The sequence below is a fragment of the Numenius arquata genome, chromosome 1 (assembly GCF_964106895.1).
Source record: "Numenius arquata chromosome 1, bNumArq3.hap1.1, whole genome shotgun sequence".
Classification (NCBI taxonomy): domain Eukaryota; kingdom Metazoa; phylum Chordata; class Aves; order Charadriiformes; family Scolopacidae; genus Numenius; species Numenius arquata.
This window is the reverse complement of record NC_133576.1, coordinates 3,522,913-3,541,334: the sequence shown is the minus strand read 5'-3', so window position 1 is coordinate 3,541,334 and position 18,422 is coordinate 3,522,913. Positions and strand designations below refer to the sequence as shown.

General features: G+C 46.8%; 1 protein-coding gene across 1 annotated transcript; it reads left to right on the top strand.

Annotated features, from left to right (window-relative positions):
* Positions 1-1,194: 1,194 nt before the first annotated feature.
* Positions 1,195-18,068, top strand: ARHGEF5 (Rho guanine nucleotide exchange factor 5). Its single transcript, XM_074154634.1, has 15 exons — positions 1,195-1,362; positions 1,660-5,266; positions 7,869-7,950; positions 8,323-8,387; positions 8,704-8,966; positions 9,796-9,956; positions 10,836-10,988; positions 12,405-12,534; positions 13,417-13,491; positions 15,355-15,444; positions 15,779-15,933; positions 16,606-16,767; positions 17,155-17,225; positions 17,557-17,661; positions 17,914-18,068. The coding sequence occupies exons 1-15, from the start codon at positions 1,195-1,197 to the stop codon at positions 18,066-18,068; spliced, it is 5,442 nt and encodes a 1,813-aa protein (XP_074010735.1).
* Positions 18,069-18,422: the final 354 nt, after the last annotated feature.

Here is an 18,422-nt window from a genome sequence, read left to right as displayed (position 1 = left end):
GACTGTAAGGGTACCCGGTGTATGCGAAGCAGCCCGAAGCAGCAATTTATAAGCCATTTCTGATAAGCAGGGGATAAGGAATAGAGAAAACAAGTTGGAACGCTAGAGAAAGCATCCCAAAAGCAGAAGAAAAGGGAGGGGAGCCACTAAGGTTTGTCTCCTTCTCATGTCTTTTAAGGTAGGCATTGTGTGTCCTGGGATAGGTAGAAGGCAGAAAGATAAAAGCAGTGAATCAGATTCTCCCATCCTTGTCACAGACATTTCCCAAATGTACATTCCCTAGTGCTTTGTCATGTCTGAACTTCAGCTGCAGTAAAGGATGGGAAATTCCACTACATCCTTTGGGAAACTGGCCAACAATCCTGAGATGACTTTTCTTTTTTTTTTTTTTTTTTTTCCTAAACTAAAAGGGTAGTCTAAATGATCGTATAGTTTCTCTTTAGTCTGTAGATATGTCCACACACACCAGAGGTGCTCCTCTCAACCCATGTGGTTTACAGCCTTCGAATGTCTTGTGTCGTGTCCCAGTTATCTGTTAATCAAATTTTTACATTCTTACTTCTTGTTAATCAATTCCTGTGATCATTTGCGATAAGGCCCGGTGTCGCACACACGTACACAGAGATCTGTAAAGAGAGCCATCAGCTCCGCGCTGCAGTACAGGCCTTTCCCCTGTGGAAATCAAAGAGATCTTTAAGACTCGACTAGCCATTAAACGAGATCATGAGAATTCGTCCACCGTGCCCCACAAAAAAATTAATGGAGATCTTCCTGATGTTTTGAATGAAAACCATTCTTGTTTTCTGAATGCCTTCTGCTGTCCCTTTTTGGCTTTGAGATGGCTAGCCACGGCCAACCCTTTTCATAAGTTGCACTGCAGCAGTTACAGAGAGATCAGCATCTCTGCTCTGTGAGCAAAGTCACTTTCTGCGTTTGCATGTGAAACTGAAAAGACACCAGTAGTTTTGTTTTGGTGGTTCTCTCCTACTGCAAGTTTACATCAGGTGTTTGCCTACCCTCCATCTTTGTATTTGTTTCCGAACTCTTATCACCCACTAAGTATGTATTTTTGTTTTGTTTTGTGTTTTCTTTTTTTTTTTTTTCTCAGCTGCATTAGCACCTGCTTTTAAAAGTCTCTTAAGCCAATTAGATCCACTGTATCATTCCGTGTAATAAGGCACCTGGCTTCTCCCAATGGGAAATGCCTTTGTGAAAGGTTTAGAGCACAAGTCTTATGAGGAGCAGCTGAGGGAATTGGAGTTGTTTAGCCAGGAGAAAAGCAGGCTTAGGAGAGACCTTATTGTTCTCCACAACTACCTGAAAGGAGGCCGTAGTGAGGTGGGGATCGGCCTCTTCTCCCAAGTAACAAGTGATAGGACGAGAGAAAATGGCCTCAAGTTGTGCCACAGGAGGTTTAGATTGGATATTGGGAAAAATTTCTTCACTGAAAGGTTTATCAAGCATTGGAACAGGCTGCCCAGGGAAGGGGTTGGGTCACCATCCCTGGAGGTATTTAAAAGCGGGGTAGACGTGGTGCTTAGGGACACATTGGCAGTGTTAGGCTAATGGTTGGACTCGGTGATCTTAAAGGTCCCTTCCAACCTAGACAATTCTATGATTCTGTAGTAGTAACAGGAAAAATTCATTTTTCTTTAACAGGATGTGTCACTGATGGAGTCTGAAGAAACCAGTGAGGGAGGTACCACTCCCCCAGACGTCGGCAGTGCCACTGGGGAAGCCTGGGATTCTGCAGCAATTGAAGGAGAGCATCATGCCCCTCGCACATCAGCTGAAATGAGCACCAGCCCATCTGACTCTGCAAAGGGAGCAGAGCTCAGCAGTCCCAAGGACTGTCTTTCTGCTCCAGGGGAAGCGGCAGAGATGCTGGGCAGACCCTCTAACCCTGTGCAAAAAGTGCCAGCAGGACTGGAACAAGAACAAGGTGATGCAGAGCCTCAAAAGGGACTCTCAGAGTTGGAAGGAGAAATGCTTTTAGAGAACAGTGGACTGGGTTGTTCTCTGAAACTTAAGCAAGTAGAGCTGGTTGACCTGGAAAGCAACCAGGACTCTTCTCTCAGCACAGTCCAGGATGTGCCAGCCTCTGGCAATGACATTCTGCAGGCTGTGGACCTCAGCGCTGAGTTTCCTCAGTGCCAGGCAGAACAGGCTCTTCGTGGCTCAGACCCTCAGGCCCAGCATCCGAAATCTCCTTTGGCTGATGCCATTTCTTCTCAGAGAGAGACACCTAAGTGCTTCTTGGTGTGTAAAACCGTTTCAGAGGGGCATTATAAGGCTGAACCCTTTCTAGAAAAGATCTCCACGGATTCCTTGCAGGAGGTTGATCCTGGTGCAGAGCAGAAGCAAAGCAGCAACAAAGTGGCACCAGCAAACGATGAGCAGCCTACCTCAGAGGAAGCAGTAAAGGACATAGCTAAACATTACAATTCTGAAAATGCTAAGGAAAGCATAAGAGCACTCCAGGGTTTGGAAGAGAATACAGAGTATTCTCTTTCCAAAAAAACCTCCTCCCATCAACTGTCTTCCACTTTAACAGATGACAGCCAAGTAAGTTCACTACAAGCAGAAGGAAACATCTCAGCTGCCGAAACAAGGAATAGCAACATGGTCACGGACCAGGGAGCAGTAATGGTTCCTAAAGAAAACTCATCCACTTCCAAAGGTCTTCATCTTGAAGATGATCACAAAAAAACAGAGGGCAAACCTGCCTCTCCAGCCGAGCGTGCCTTCCAAGTAAAGGATACTGCTAAAATAATTAAGGAAGGGAATACTACACGGCATAAGGAACCAGCACAGGAGGAGGCAGTGTCTGAACTTCAGCAGGAAGAGAAGAAGGAAGAGTGCAAAGAGCAGAATCTGACAGAAAAAGGAAAATCTTTGGAGCCCAAAGACCAGAAAAGCAAGGAACAAAATGAGCAGGAACAGCAACTGCAGAGGGAAGAGCTCAAACTGGAGGCTCTGTCATCAGCTTTCAGGTCAGAGAGATCTTCTGTTCCCAGGCATAATGTGGATTTGTGTGGTTTGGAGAGTGTTTTTTTGGCTGAGCAAACAGGTTCAGCATTTCCTCCTGGGGAACCTGTCTCTGTGGGTCAGGATCCTGGTGAGGATGTACTGCTGAAAGCTCATGTCACAGAAGCAGGTTCTGAATGTCAGCCACCTACTGTCAGCCCTCTGTCCTCAAATAACCTGAACCCAATGGAAGAAACTCCAGTGGTGCCTCCACAGACATGCCTTATCTCTGACCAGGCAGAAGACCTAGAAGACTCTGGCCGCTTTTCCATCGGTGGTCAGGATGTGGGAGAAGCTGACTGGGATGACAGGACAAGACTGGGCAGAGAGGATGAGCGCAGTGATGGGCATGGAAAGGCTGTCCAGAGGTTTGATAAAAGAGATGCTCCACTCCATGGAGAAGTGGCAGCACCTTTTAGTGCTGAGAACCCAGAGACTTCTGTGACAGCACACCCTTCCTCTGGTACCAAGAACTTGGAGCCCCCTGATCCTATAGATCCTCATCTCATTACTGAAAATTTGGGAAAAGCTGAGCTTCAGGACTTCATTCCAGCTTTACCCTCGGAGCTCACCTCTGTGGCTTCAACATCTGGCCCACAGCAAGAGGGTGCTAGCGTAACAGCCTCTGTGACCCCTAAGGACTGTCCTGGCACCAGCCTGAACAAACCGCTAGACTCTGTAGAGAAGCCAGCCAACCAAGCCGCTTCTGTGCGAGTGCAGGACCCAACATCAGGGGAAACTGCTAGTGTAAGTACTGATCCAGAGGAGACCAACATTTCCCGTGAACTCCTTACTTCTGAGGAAGGCTTTCATGAAGAAATTAGTGGCCCGTCTTCTTTCTCTGTAATGTACACGAGCTGTCTTCCTCTTGAGAGGAGCCTTCCTGAGGACAGGAGGACTGTGTCTATCATTGCACAGCCTCTGGAACCATCCCAAACGCCGGGCAGGACTTCCACTCCCCTGAACCACCCAGAGACAATTCAGCAAACCCCCCCAGAAAAAAGTGCCATTATTCAAGGAAAAGAAACTGGAGCAAATGTGGATCATGAAACACAGCAAATGCCTTTACTTGACCAGTCTGACTGCGGTTTAAACCAAAAAGAGCCTGGATCCAGAATCTCCAGTGTCCTGAGCACCCTAACTTGGCCCTCTGAAGAAGATATGGTCCTTGCTGTGAACCAGCAAGACCAGCCTCTGTCCCCTGTGTCCCACTCAAGCCTACCTCTGGTGTCTGAGCCTGATGCCAAACAGCTTCCTCATCCTCCTTCCCGTGTCCAAAGCCCCACTCAAGCTCAGGCCCCTGCACTTAATGCAAATCACCTTGCCCAACCTCCAGCCCTTGACAGTTACCAGCCGCTGGCTCCTGTACCCCACTCCAGGCCACATCTCAACTGTGGTATAGACCATAATAAGTTACTAGCCGCTCACCCTAATATAAGCCATCCTCTCCGGACTGCTGCCTCTGTGTCTGATTCTAACACTGTGGCCTCTGCTTCTGATGGAGAAGGTGTAGCAGAGAAAGATGACCTTGTTCCAGTAACTAGAAAGTGGGATCTGAGTGACTCAGGTACCCATGACACAGAGACTTCTGATGACTCAGGGGTCAGTTTGTTGGCCAAAAGCTTTTCTGCTGTTGGAAATGAGGCATTGGCCAGCTGCTCTGACACCAGTCCTGAAACAATGGATCAGCACATGGATATACAGTGGGGAAAATCCTCACCTGACCACCCTTCTTGGCCCTCGCTGGAAGGCCTGATAGCATCCAGAGACTCCAAGAGCAGAGACTCTGCACAGTCGCTTCCAATGCTGGCGTTCACCAATCCAATCAACTATTTCCAGTCCAGCCCTCCATCACCGCCAACCACCAGAACGACCTGCCAAGAAGAGGGGGTCTCAGGGGAGCTGCGGTGGGAGCAGCAGGCAGGCGTCTTTGGTGTGGACACAAAGAGCATCCAAGCTCCGTTGGCAACCATGGAAAAAGTAGAAGATGAAAGGAGGGTCAAGCAAAGGCTGGAAGGAGAAGGAGGAGAACTCCGCTTGGTAGCTCTGCCAAAGGAGGAAATACCCAGACATCCACCCTTGGAAAAATCATCAAGTTGGCCAGACAAAAAAACGGTCAGGGTAGTTGCAGAGGAGCCGGCAGCCAATCAAGAAAACCCAATTAAACGGCGAGTAAAGAGCAAGGACTGGCACCGACAGGGCCTGAAGAGAGCGTCAGTACCACCAGACATCCTGCAGGGTGAGTTCTCTCTCCCACTCTCCCCAACAAACTTACTGCAGATACCAAAACTGTAGGATTAAATTATATAGGCAGTGTGATAGAGAGGCATGATTGCTACGAGCCGGGCATTGCTCTTGTGCCTTTCTGGTAATGCTCATCACACCAGCCCTGTAGTCCCATTGCTCTCCTGCCCTGAGCCTCCCCCCTCCCAGCTCCTCCCTGCTGCCCTGTAACCAGTGCATCCTGCTTGTTCATAGATTGGTCCAGGCCGGAAGGGACCTCCAAAGGTCATCTAGTCCAACCTCCCCGCAGTCAGCAGGGACACCCCCAACTAGACCAGGTGGCCCAGGGCCTCGTCGAGCTTCACCTTGAATATCTCAAGGGAAGGGGCCTCAACCACCTCCCTGGGCAACCTGTTCCAGTGTTCCACCACCCTCAGAGTAAAGAACTTTCCTAATATCCAATCTAAATCTCCCCTTCTCCAACTTAAAACCATTGCCCCTTGTCCTGTCACTGCAGGCCTTTGTAAACAGACCCTCCCCAGCCTTCCTGTAGGCCCCCCTCAGGTACTGGAAGGCCGCTATGAGGTCTCCCCGGAGCCTCCTCTTCTCCAGGCTGAACAACCCCAGCTCCCTCAGCCTGTCCTCACAGCAGAGGTGCTCCAACCCCCTGATCATTTTAGTGGCCCTCCTCTGGACCCTCTCTATCAGGTCCATGTCCTTTCTATATTGAGGGCTCCAGACCTGCACACAGTACTCCAGGTGAGGTCTCACCAGAGCAGAGCAAAGTGGCAGAATCACCTCTCTGGATCTGCTGGCAACACTTCTTTTGATGCAGCCCAGGATGTGATTGGCCTTCTGGGCTGCGAGAGCACATTGCCTGCTCATGTCCAGCTTCTCATCCATCAGCACCCCCAAGTCCCTTTCCTCAGGGCTGCTTTCTAATACCCCATCCCCCAGTCTGTATTTATACCGAGGATTGTTTTGGCCCAGGTGCAGAACCCTGCACTTGCTTTTGTTGAACCTCATGAGGTTCATCTGGGCCCACCTCTCCAGCCTTGTTCTCCGAGTAGGGTCGCTGTCTGCGGGTCGGTCCCCTCATTTCACACTAACACCTGCAACAGAGAGCTCATCTCACCTCACGGGTCCTTCGCTCCTCAACTTCGCATCCAGTTTCTGTTCTTGTCCTTTCTCCGTGGTTAATGATCCAACGCCCTTGCTCAAATGAGTTTCTTGGTGGGGCTCAGTTCAGAGCTTCTGCTCATCATCTCTGCTGCCATCACATGGCCGTTGCATTTTGCTGCACTTGTAGCAGCCCATTTCCAAGCAGTAAGGAAAACGCACGCACACACCCTTAGTAGCCCATATCTGTTACAGCATGTTTTAGTTCCTTGTTTATTTGCTACCTCCCTTTATTTTGCAACTGACACCTTTAGGTTCCAATTTGACCTTCTGAAAGAGATGATCTTCCTGAGAACGTGGGATTTGAGATTACAGATAAGAATGCAAATTTGTCAAGTCCAAGGTCCCAACTTGCATAGAAGCCAAATCACTGATGCTACAAATGGAAAACATGCACCTTCTGTACTGCAGTTCATTCAGATAGTACCTATTGTCAAGATGCACGTCTGTTCTTTATTATGTTTTTCATGAACTTTAAACATACTTGCTGCTTCTCAGTTTTTATTCAGTTTCTTTTCCAAGCTCCGCAACATGCTGGATTTTTGGCACAGAGGAAAAGGAAGGGAGTGTTGAAGGGTGTAAATGGTTTGGCAGCACTTGAATCAAGGTTTGTTCATGTATTTGACCTGTAAATTCTTGGTTCTAAATTTTAAAACATTCAGGGCAACCTGAATTTTTGGGTTCCTGTTTTCCCTTGACCCATACGTGCAGCTCCCTCTTTGGGCTGGCTTCCTCCTGTTTCCAATGAATTTTATATATGCACCATATATATATAAATATACACACACACACAATTTAGTTAAACCCCTCACAAAACAAAAGAAAAATCCACGCTTCCTCTGTTTTACGTAAACAGAAGCTGACTCAAACAGCAGTTTGTGAATGCTCACATAGCACGTAAACGTGAGAATTGGATGACAGCATTTATTCTCAGGCCGCATCCCTTCTAAGAGTCTTCACAGGAGTGACTTTGTTAGATATCCAGCATTTCTGCCCCAGAAGTCACTGAGAGTTTTCAGGGCTCAGCATCCACAAAAGACTTTCAGACCTGACTAGTGACTTCGGGTCCGTTGATCCTCTGATGCCTGGCCCAAGTTGCAGAAGGGGGAAAGGCAGCACCAAATAGAGCCCACAGGCAGCGTCAACTGAAGATGGAAGCTTTAGAGTTACTGTCGTCTCTGAAAGTGTTGGCCTTAATCTTGCTATGAAAAGCCAGTGTGACTAAGTAACAGATGTAAAATGTAAGTAATGTCGAAGATTATTAAAACCAGAGAGTTTCTAACCCAGAAACAAAGGTCAGGAGGGCACCTGTATTCCAACCCAAGACCACCACACCACTTAAGTGGGGTATAGGTAAGTGATATTTGTGTATCATTAGGATTGTAGCTTGACTCTCAAGTCTGACTTACGTGTTTACTTTTTAATTGTCTTACATGCAGAAATCCCTTCTCTTCCTTCAGAAGAAGAAGCTCACAAGGCAAACAAAGAACCACCAATCAGTTCAGAAACAGTTATATTGCGGTAAGTCTCTCAAAGGCCCCTTAGAATTTGCCCCCATCCTGCTGAACAGACGTCTGATGCCCTCCATTGTTCCTAGAGGGACCAAAGATGACAATAAGCAGTAGAAAATTATAATAAAATTTACTTAGGCCTGTGTTTCAGTCTGTGCCCTCTGGGAGACGACCCCATTGCTACAGAAGTACTTCTGTCCCTTTAGGACAGTGTTTCCATCAAGTCAAACTTTGTTCTTCCTTAAGTAAAGCATGTGGAGCTTGAGCTTGTTGGAAAGAGAGGTCCTTGCTGTGCCAGATCTGTTACTAACATTTGGATAAGCCATGTCTGGCACTGTGCTCTTCATTGGCTCTTTATTTCCGTATCCTTGTTGCCTGACAGAGAGAAGAAACCTGCAGATGCAATGGAGAACTTCAAACGCCGGCACTCCAAACTGATCAACTCCTGTAAGTACCTTCTGCCTGAAGTGCTGTGGCAGACCCCTCTCCTCCATCATCTCTCACCCTTGCAGTGAGCACAAAGGAGAGGGTCTCCTGCCACATGGTAGCAAGGAGGTGGCATTAGAGAGCAGTAATTAGAAGGCAGTGAAACCAGAGCCCTGCAGTGCGCTGGGGCAACTGGTGAGCCTTGCTTATAGTGGGTGCATGCGGTCTAAAGTATTCGGTTATCCTAATTGGAGACAGTAACAGAGTTTTCTCCAGATTGGAACAGAGGGTGAGTAGCTGCTGTAGAAAGTGTAAATGTATATGTTTCTCTTCACAGCAAGATTGCTGTATCAGGAGTACAGTGATGTGGTTCTGAACAAGGCCATTCAGAGCCAGAAGAGAGTGGATTCTTTCGCAGAGGATATCGAGTCAAGTTTTCCAAGCTCCCCAAGGCTACGGAGGAAAGTGCTGTCTCCCCAGGACTCATATTTGCAACGTCTGTCAGTCTCATCTACTGCATCCCTCTGGCAGGACATCCCCATGATACGGGGCAGCAGAATACTACTCAATATGTCCCGTGATGAGCAGAAGCTGCAAGAGGTAATGGACAGATGTAACAAGGTAGATGGGTGGTCTGTAGTCAGGAAAAGAGTCCCCAGAAGGGTGGTTAAAGCGGAGAGGAAAAATGTCTGATGTGGGAATGCAGGTGAAGTTCAGAACTGTAGAGAAGAGGAGCACTGAAGGGCAGACTCTAGATTGTATCAGTAACTTCGTGAAAACAGACATGGGGAAATTGGAACAAGATAAACCAAAGAATTTTAAGCACTTTCAATGCAAAAGAGAATGTTCAAATAGAAGACTTCTAGTATTCTCCCACACGTAAGCTTATGAGAGATGCTAATAAAACCACAGTGCATTGCAGTTCCTGTGGCAGAGTGTGAGTTTACCGGGTTGACCTATGTGAGCTGAGAGAAAACAGGAAGAAGTATGGGTTCAGCAAAATGGTACATAGAGAAACTGGGTAAGGAAAACGAGAGGAACCGAAAAGTGGATGGGAGGACCCAGGCAAAGAGGCGAAAACAACGGCATGGGAAACATGATGAAGGAGAAGAATGCGGATGCCGGAAAATTTATGAGAGCGTGTGAAACAGGGAACCTGGTGAAAGTGGAGTTGAGGGGGAATAAAAAGTAAAATGAGAGCAGGTAGCTATTTTTCTTTTAAGTCATACTACACGTATGTCTAAAGAAAGACAGACTGTACATAATGGCATGCCTGCCCTTCATTCCTAAGGCCTCTCTTTTGTAGTTACATGCTATTTACATCGTGTACTGGGAGGTTTTCTTGCTTTGCCCCTGTCTCTTCTCTGTAAGACTCCTCACAGACTTGCCTCGTCTACTGATGCTGTTCTCCCTCCTTTTATCTCTCAAGGCCAAGTTTGAGTTGATAATATCTGAGGCTTCATACCTGCGCAGTTTAAATGTGGCGGTGGATCACTTCCAGCGATCAGCAGAGCTCCAGGCAATGCTCACCAATCAAGAACGTCAGTGGCTTTTCTCCCGCCTTCACGATGTACGCGATGTCAGTGCCAGGTGAGATACGGCCCTTTCCTTCCAGGACTAACACCCTTCACGAAGCATAGACACAGCCCGCCGTTTCCATCAGTAACACCTCTCGCTCCTGTTCTGCATGTTCACTGACCTTCAAGGTAGATAGACGCTGCCCTGAAAGGAACGTTCATCTTTTTAGGTGACAGGGGAATGTAAATCTTGGTGTTTGGTCCCAGATATTATGGCGCAAGTGTGCGCAGGGCTCGTTGCAGGAGACCAAAATGTTCAAAATGCTACTGTAGGCCATGCCCTATTGGCTTCAGCTGCAGCTAAACTTGACTAACTAGACCTCAGCCCAAACCAAATGCAGCTGCTGCCAAACAGAAGACATGAAGCAGCTGCATGAGCCCTGACTGAAAATAAAAAAGAGGGGGGGAGAAAAGAAAAAAGGAAGTTACAGCCATCACTTGACAGAACCTAATGTGAATCAATTGAGCATAAGTCATAAAATGTAGACATGACCCCACATGCAAGGAATCCTGTATGTTGTAGGATTCTGTTCTGCTTTTCTCCTGCGAGGCTTGGCTACGTATGTCGCTACGCTAGTAAGGTTTGCAGCTACCTTTTCCATTTCTACTAGCGGGATTATTGTCGTGGTGTCTTAATTTTCAGTTGTTTCCTGACCACGCCTTTAGAAATATGCCCTCTCAAGAGCAGAGGTCTCTTGCCTCTGCTTCTTCCTTGCGGATATCTAGCCTTAAATTGTCATGGTACAGGCGTTGTGCTCTCTCTAGAAGTAAAGAGCTGTCTTGTGATTGTATGTGGGCTGTCAGGATTTTAGAGGACTGAGGACGTTTCTGCTTTACTAAATGACACTGGTGTTTCCCTCTTCTTTTATGGCACTGCAACCGTGTGCTGCAGTTTCCTCTTTGACTTGGAGGAGAAATTTGAGGAGGACATATTCACCTTCCACGTCTGCGATGTGGCTCTGAAACATGCCCCTGAGTTCCGCAGGGTGTATCTACCGTATGTAACAAACCAGACTTACCAGGAGCAAACCTTCCAGCGGTTACTGTAAGTTTTTTTTGGTGGTTTTTTTTTTTTTTCATTTGTTACACCCTTCTCCCCCCTTACTTCCTTGCTGCACCTCAAATATTCACTCTTTCAAATGATGGGGAATGCAGCAGATAGAGGCTTTTGGCCAGCGCTCCCACTACGTTCCCAGAAGAACAGGCAGGAACCTTCTTCAGTTCAGTGGCATTTGGGACAGTAGGACAGAGCTACTGCAGGCTCCTCTCCCATAGCACTGGAAAGGGAAAGAATAATTAATATCCAATTCCGTTGCAGCCTATTCTCTCTTGTCTACTCTCTACTGAAGAGAACAAAAATGACTGTCCTGGATAGTGGTTTCCAGTTTGTGGTTTTCAGACTACTAAGAACTGGAAAGTGATAATTTCAAGTGAAGCTCAACCTCAGTCATTCTGTGATTCTGCAGTTAAGCAGAACTATGGCTTCTGTCAGTAAGCCTAAACTGGCTGTCCGGGAGTCTTTAAAATGGATTGAAAATCCTGGGGCCAATGAACACCGTTGGTCTCTCTTTCTCTGGGAGGTGGACTTGGAACATCTCTTGCCCTCCTTTTGTATACCCAGTGGCACAACCAAGCATTAGGCATGGGCCCGGACCTAAGCAAGGTTTGCTTGCCATTTCTACACTGCTTCTCTTCGTAACAACCCAATTCCAGTGAAGCTACAGTGATTCCAGGAGAAGACTCTGTTCGAAACAGGCTATTCAGACACCCTCTCTGAGTGCTGCCGAATGGGAGAGATTTAGTCTTGCAATTGATTCTCTCCAGGGAAGGCTCAGTTTCACACAGAGAGGATCTCCAGAATATTGTCTAAGGGCAACGTCTACTGGGCCTACAACCTTCTTCCCCGTCTCTTCAAGGATACGGGACTGGCTGTTCTGGTGGCTGGTGCTACTCTCATACCATTAACTTTTTATCTGCTACTGCCAAACATGGAAAACTGGATGGCGGTGGCTGTGTCTAAGAGGATGGGAGAGACACTAGCAGGGGAACGCAGCTCCTCTAAGAGCAGCAAGAGAAGGGAGGCAACTGTTTCCAGACTCTGGACACAGCCCCTGGAATTGGACCAGGCAGCGTAAGGAAAGAATACAAACCACCACTCTTTCTGTGAAAGGTGCCCTATTGATAGGGGGGAATCGAAACATAGATCTTCCTTCTGGCTTTTATTTCAGAGAGCTGTGGCAGAAAGAGGAAAGATTAATAACAGTTGTACTGCTGTCCTTTTATAGCTGTCAGAAACCCATACTTGCTCTTCCTCAGCAATGGCGCAGTTTCTTGATATCTCTTGCCTCAGGGACAAAACCTGGCTGTTGGGAGTACTCCAACGCTCACTGAAACCTGATATTAGGAAGACTATTTATTTGCTCTGATGCCTGGATGTCTTCTTTCTTTACCACTCCCACAGAAATGGAAATGCAGGATTCCAGCAAGTCCTGGAGAGACTGGAAAGTGATCCAGTATGCCAGCGCCTCTCACTTAAATCCTTCCTCATCCTCCCTTTCCAACGTATCACTCGACTCAAACTCCTCCTGCAGGTAACTCTGTTGATTCTTTGCTTTCCTATAGTTTCTCTCGAGCTGACCCTTCTTTAAGTCTGAAAGTCATATAAATATAAGCTAGCTCCAAGCAGTGGGTGGAAGGACTGTATAAAAGCCATTCATGTTGCATCTGTGACAAGTTTGGCAAGATGCTCCAAAGCCACTCTGTAGCATATTTTGTGAATATACCTTTGGAAAAACAAACGCGTTTGTCATCGTGCAAATGCCTGCTGTGCATTAGACCAGCACCGTGAATTGGATATGACAGCCTCTGTGAGGCGGTACAGTTTGTGTACTGGTTAGGACTGTTGCAACACTACTTCGGTTGTGCTCTAATAAAAAAAATTATGGAGTCTTATCAGAACTTGTTGATTTACATCTTACTGAACTTTTTTGGCTTCCTGCTGGGAAAACAAAGCAAGGGTTCCTTGCTCTACTCTTTGCCTGCAATGTTGACCAATAGGAGCCTTCCAGACAGGGAACCAGCAGGTCCCTAATGAGTTAATTTTGAGCTCCTATGAAATTAGTCTTTTTGATTATTTGAGCCTTTTTTGGAAAGGAGAAAGACTATCAGGCAAAGAACAATCGTGTATGTAAGGCTGTTTGTGCTTGGATTAACGGTTGCTTCCTATGCCGTGTAACTTGTACGTGGTAGCTAATGCCATGAGTTTTTCAGGGATGCCCTGTTCAGTGCAGCTTATGAGTGACATTCTGCATCCCAAATTTCTGGCCTTGTTATCTCCGCGTTTCATCACCTACTACTGCTCTAGCCTCCCTTGGGACTGGCACCTTAGTGTCTCCTTGTTTCTCTTGCCACTCCCGAAGACATATGTCCAGCTTTCCCTGTCTGCATTATGAAAAACATCTTCTCTCATGCAGAATATCCTGAAGAGAACTCGGCCGGGGTCTGAGGAGGAAGTGCAAGCAACACAGGCCTACGATGCACTTGAGAAGGTAAAGCCGTCAACGCGTTCTGCAGCCCTGCAGAAAGGGATCTGGGGGTTTTGGTTGATGGTACGCTCAATACGAGTCAACAGTGTGCCCTGGCAGCCAGAGGAGATGACTGTATCCTGGGGTGCATTAAGCACAGCATCGCTAACCAGATGAAAGAAGCGATCGTCCCACTATACTCAGCATTGGTGTGGCGTCACCTTGAGTACTGTGTGCAGTTTTGGGCTCCACAGTATAAGGAGGTTGTAAAAATATAAGAATATGTCCAAAGGATGGCAGCAAAAAGGACTAGAGGGTGTGATTTATGAGGGGCGGCTAAGGATACTAGACTTGCTCATCTTAGAGGAGACTAAGGGGTGACCTCATTGCTGTCTACAACTTCCTCATGAGGGGAAGTGGAGAGGGTAGTGCTCTTCTCTCTGGTGTCCAGTGATAGGATGCGAGGGAATGGTTTAAAGCTGCATCAGGAGAAGTTCAGGTTGGATATTAGGAAAAAGTTCTTCACTGAGAAGAGTGGTCAAGCACTGGAAAGAGCTCCCCAGGAAAGTGGTCATGGCCCCAAGCCTGATGGTGTTCAAGACACTTAGTTACATGGTTTAACTTTTGTGTTGCCCTGTGTGGAGTCAGGAGTTGGACTCGATGATTCTTGTGGGTCCTTTCCAACTCAGGATATTCTGTCATTCTCCACAACCATGCTGCATCACACAGCTGCCGGGACACCTAAGTGGCCCAGTACTTTTTATTGATCCTCACCCTTGTTGAGGGCCCTTGTCATGGATCCTCACCAGTGACAAATCCATGGGTTCATGTGACTCTTCTGCATGTGCAGTGGTAGCTTTGAGCAGAAAGCACTGAAGCGGGAGCCAGTTGGCAAGAGAGTGAACCTGCACCAGTGATATTGAACTACTTTCCAGTCTCCTAACTACCATTCCCTTTTTGTGCTCCTTACCTTTGTCTCTAATTATTGATCGACTACTACCCCAGCCCTCAGAAGAAAATATTGCTAAAATTATTGGCCAGATGTTACTCTATTGCATCTCTTCCTCTATCCTGTTTATTACAGGGGCAAGATTTAAAGTTTTCTGGGACAGCTTGTTACCTGGAATTTGTACAGCAGTTATACTTGTCCCTAGCTAGTTCCTGCTCTGGGTAGTGATCAGTTGAGTGTCTTGGAGTGTCACCCTTGCTTACAATCCCTCCTCTGTTCTCCACCTAAAGACCAGTTCAACATGATGCGTATCTCCTTAAAACTCTTAGGATTGCACCTACCTGCTGCACAGCTCCCAAAACACTGCAGTCTGAGGTGGGTGGGCAAGATGTCATACACTGAAATCCTTAGACTCCAGCTGTATTCAAGCCAGCGTTATCTCTGTGACGCCGTTATCCAGCTGCCCTGGGTCACCTCAGGCAGCTACGTAAGGCCGCTTACAGGCTGAAGTAATTCTGTTTCATTGCGTCCTGTCCTCACAGTTACTAGCAACAAGCTCTGGGTTGTGGAAAAATTGGGGCTGATGTCTATCTAATCAGCCTCCTGTGTTTACGGTGGAGCATCTAATAAGAGCTACTTCCAAATGACCAGCAATTCAGCCTCTGTCACCTGAAAGGAGAGAGATGTCTCTAGTATCCCAAAGGTAAAACAATACCTACTACAGAGACTTCATCTAAAGAATACCTTCCTTAAGAAAGAAGGATGATCACTGTAGGTAGGAAAAAGATTAGTATGCTAGCCTGGAAAAATACTTTTTTGGAAGGAGGATGCCTAAGGAATTGTCACTTACACTGACTCTTGAGGGGCTCCTGGGACTAGTACGGATCCCATCAGGCAGTTCTGTTCCCACTTCATTGATCGTCTGTTTTCCTCTGCAGCTCATCAAGGACTGCAATGAAAATGTCCAGCGAATGAAGAGCACTGAAGAGCTGATCTACCTCAGCCAGAAGATTGAATTTGAGTGCAAGGTGAGCTCGTCCATTCCCTGGGCCTTGCTCTAGCCTAATCTATTTTCTCTCTTTCCTCACAAAGCCGCTTGCACTCACTTTTTGTTTTCCTCTCCAATATACACAGAACTGTTGAACCAAAATATCATACACAGGTCAGCTCTTCATCAGTGCTTCCCTTGCCTAATCGTTTGTGTCAGCCTTCAGCTGAAGGTACCTACCATGACTTACTGCTCTCCAGCTGGAGAGATGAAAGCACACTTCCACTAGAGAAAGGCAAAAATGCAAATCCAAAACTCATGGCTGCCTACTTCCTTGTACACACTTGACATAACCGTTCATTTCTGTCTTGCAGATATTCCCACTCATCTCACAGTCAAGGCGACTTGTGAAGTGTGGTGAATTGACAGCACTGGACTTCAACACCCCGAGTCCAAAATGGAAAGTCACCACCCGTCCCATCTACCTACATCTTTTCAATGACTGTCTGCTCCTGTCTCGGCCGAAGGAGTGAGTGCTTCAACACAATTCTTGCTGCCCCTTCTAAAATACCTGTCTCTTTCTGGGTCTGTGCTTTGGTGAAAGAATCCTTTCCCTCTGCCTGCCAGCAAGTGGCAGCATTTGTCAAGTCACTCTCCTAACCCTACATTATGTGAGTATCATGCGAGTGTGTGGAATCTGATAGTCCCAACTCTTAACTACAACATATGATAACAAGATATCCTCTGGTCCCTAGTGCAACGCTTCTGTTCTGCCTTTCCATCTCTATAATGTGAAATGCTTTAATAATAACCATTTATTCTAGTTTTACTTGGTAAACAATTTGTTCCTAAAGGACAGCGTGAAGATTAGTGAATGTGCAAACCACTGGTTTGTCAAGAAACTAAGAGAGTTGTTGGTTGGGTGTGTTGGGGCTTTGGGAGGGGGTGTGTGTTTTTGCTCCTGAGCTGCAAGCTATCAAATAAAATTCTGACAGGACAGAGCTTGGAATTTCTACCCTTTTCATTAAGGCCCCTCTCTCTTCTCTGGCTTCTAGCACGAAAAAAGTTTAAGGTGCCTGAAGCAGATGAAGACTCATTAAAAGCTCTTTCCTTTCCTCACATCAGAAAATGATATGGGCACTTCGTAACCCTCATCACCTTAAAACTCACAACTTGTTTTGTTCCTCCTCTTTACCTGCAGGGGTGGACGTTTTGTTGTGTTTGATCATGCCGCTTTCTCAGAAGTGCGTGGGGAGAAGTGCGAGATAAAACTGCATGGAACAAACAAAAATGTTTTCCGTCTCTTTCTACTTCAGAATAACCAGGGAAAGAGAGTGGAGTTTTTGTTTCGTACAGAGACACAGTAAGAGCTCAAGTTTACCCTCAGTATATCCTGTAAGCTACCCAAATGCTGAAATAACAAATGCAGCTGCAGAGCAGAGGACTTGAAAACCATCCTCCTGTCATAACAAGCCCCTAATGAACCACCTTGCTCCTCTCTTATCATAGCTGCTCATACAGTACAATTTGTCATGTCATACCATCAGCCTCCAAAAATGAGAGGTTTTGCCTTTTCCCATCCCCTTTCTTCACTTCCACTTACTCTGCTTCCCCCACTTTACCCCTTCCCTGTCTCCTCCTGTGAGCAAACCTGTATGTGCCCCATCTCACCCCACTCCCCCTCCATTCCTGTCATCAGACTGCTGTCCCTCACACTGAATCCTGACACCTATCTGGTGATGTTTTCCAGCAGTGAGAAGCTGAGGTGGATCTCTGCTTTGGCTCCTCCGCGAGGAGAACTGGACCTCCTGGAATGCCCTGGTGAGACCACTCTGCTGCTACAGCAATGGGGGTAGTCTGGCTCAAAGGAGTTGGAGCCACTGTGGGGTGGAACATCCCAGAAATTACTCCAAGGCAGAATACTTGCCTTTTTGTAAACAAACAAGATATCCATGGCCTTTCCCTCAGTGCCAGGTTCTGCCAGTTATTTTACCTTTACTCCTCAGATCAGGTAGACCTGTTGTCTACCTTCCAGTTTTCTGCTCTTTAGTGTTTGGGCAGTCCCTTATCCTCTACCTCCTCTGGGGCTGTTGTTGCACACAGGTTTACTGTTGCTTGCTGGTATACTATTACGATCTTTCTTCTCCTTTAGATGCACCGCAGGTTCAATGCATAAAGACTTACAAGGCTCGGGAAAATGATGAACTGGCTTTGGAGAAAGCAGATATCATTATGGTTATGCAGAACAGCAATGATGGTGAGCAGAATGAACTATCTTAAATTACGGGTAGGAAGTTACCCTAGTAGTGTAAAGCTTTAACAACACAATTGGGCTTCGGAAGGAGCCTCTCGATGAGGAGGCTCCTCATCTTCGCTGAGACACTTTATTTGGAAGCTGAAAGGGGATATTTTTCTTTGATCTTATGGCCTTGTTGGAGGGAGATTTTGGGGAAGAATGAAAAAATGTTTGACTGTTTTGCCTCATGTTGTGCTTTTCCCCACACCGTAGGATGGATGGAAGGAGTAAAACTTTCAGACCGGGAGAGAGGCTGGTTCCCTGCCGAACACGTGGAACTCATCTCCAGCAAACACGCGCGGCAGAAGAACCTGAAGGAGGAACAACGTGTGAAGAATGCCAAGCAGCAGGTCTTCTGCAAGAAATAAGACTCTATTTTGTTTGGACCTGTACAGTCTCCCTGCCATGGGGAAACCATCTTTTTTTCTATTGTGCCTCAGAAGAAACACCTCTGCAAAGAGCATAATACAGCACTTTGACAGAACCAGGTGCTTTTTGCCAAAGAAAGCGGGAATTCAATCAGGAAAAATCATTCACTTCCTCGGTGTCACCAGGACTACGGCAGCAGTAGGAGGAAAAAAAGTTGCATGTATCGCTTGCTTTCTGGTAGTAGGGAGGGACTTTAATCAGACAGAGGTCTGGGATCTGGATTTCTGATAATATATTCCTGGTTTTGCCACTGACGAGTTGCAGGACCTTGGGCAAGTCACTTCAGAATTCTG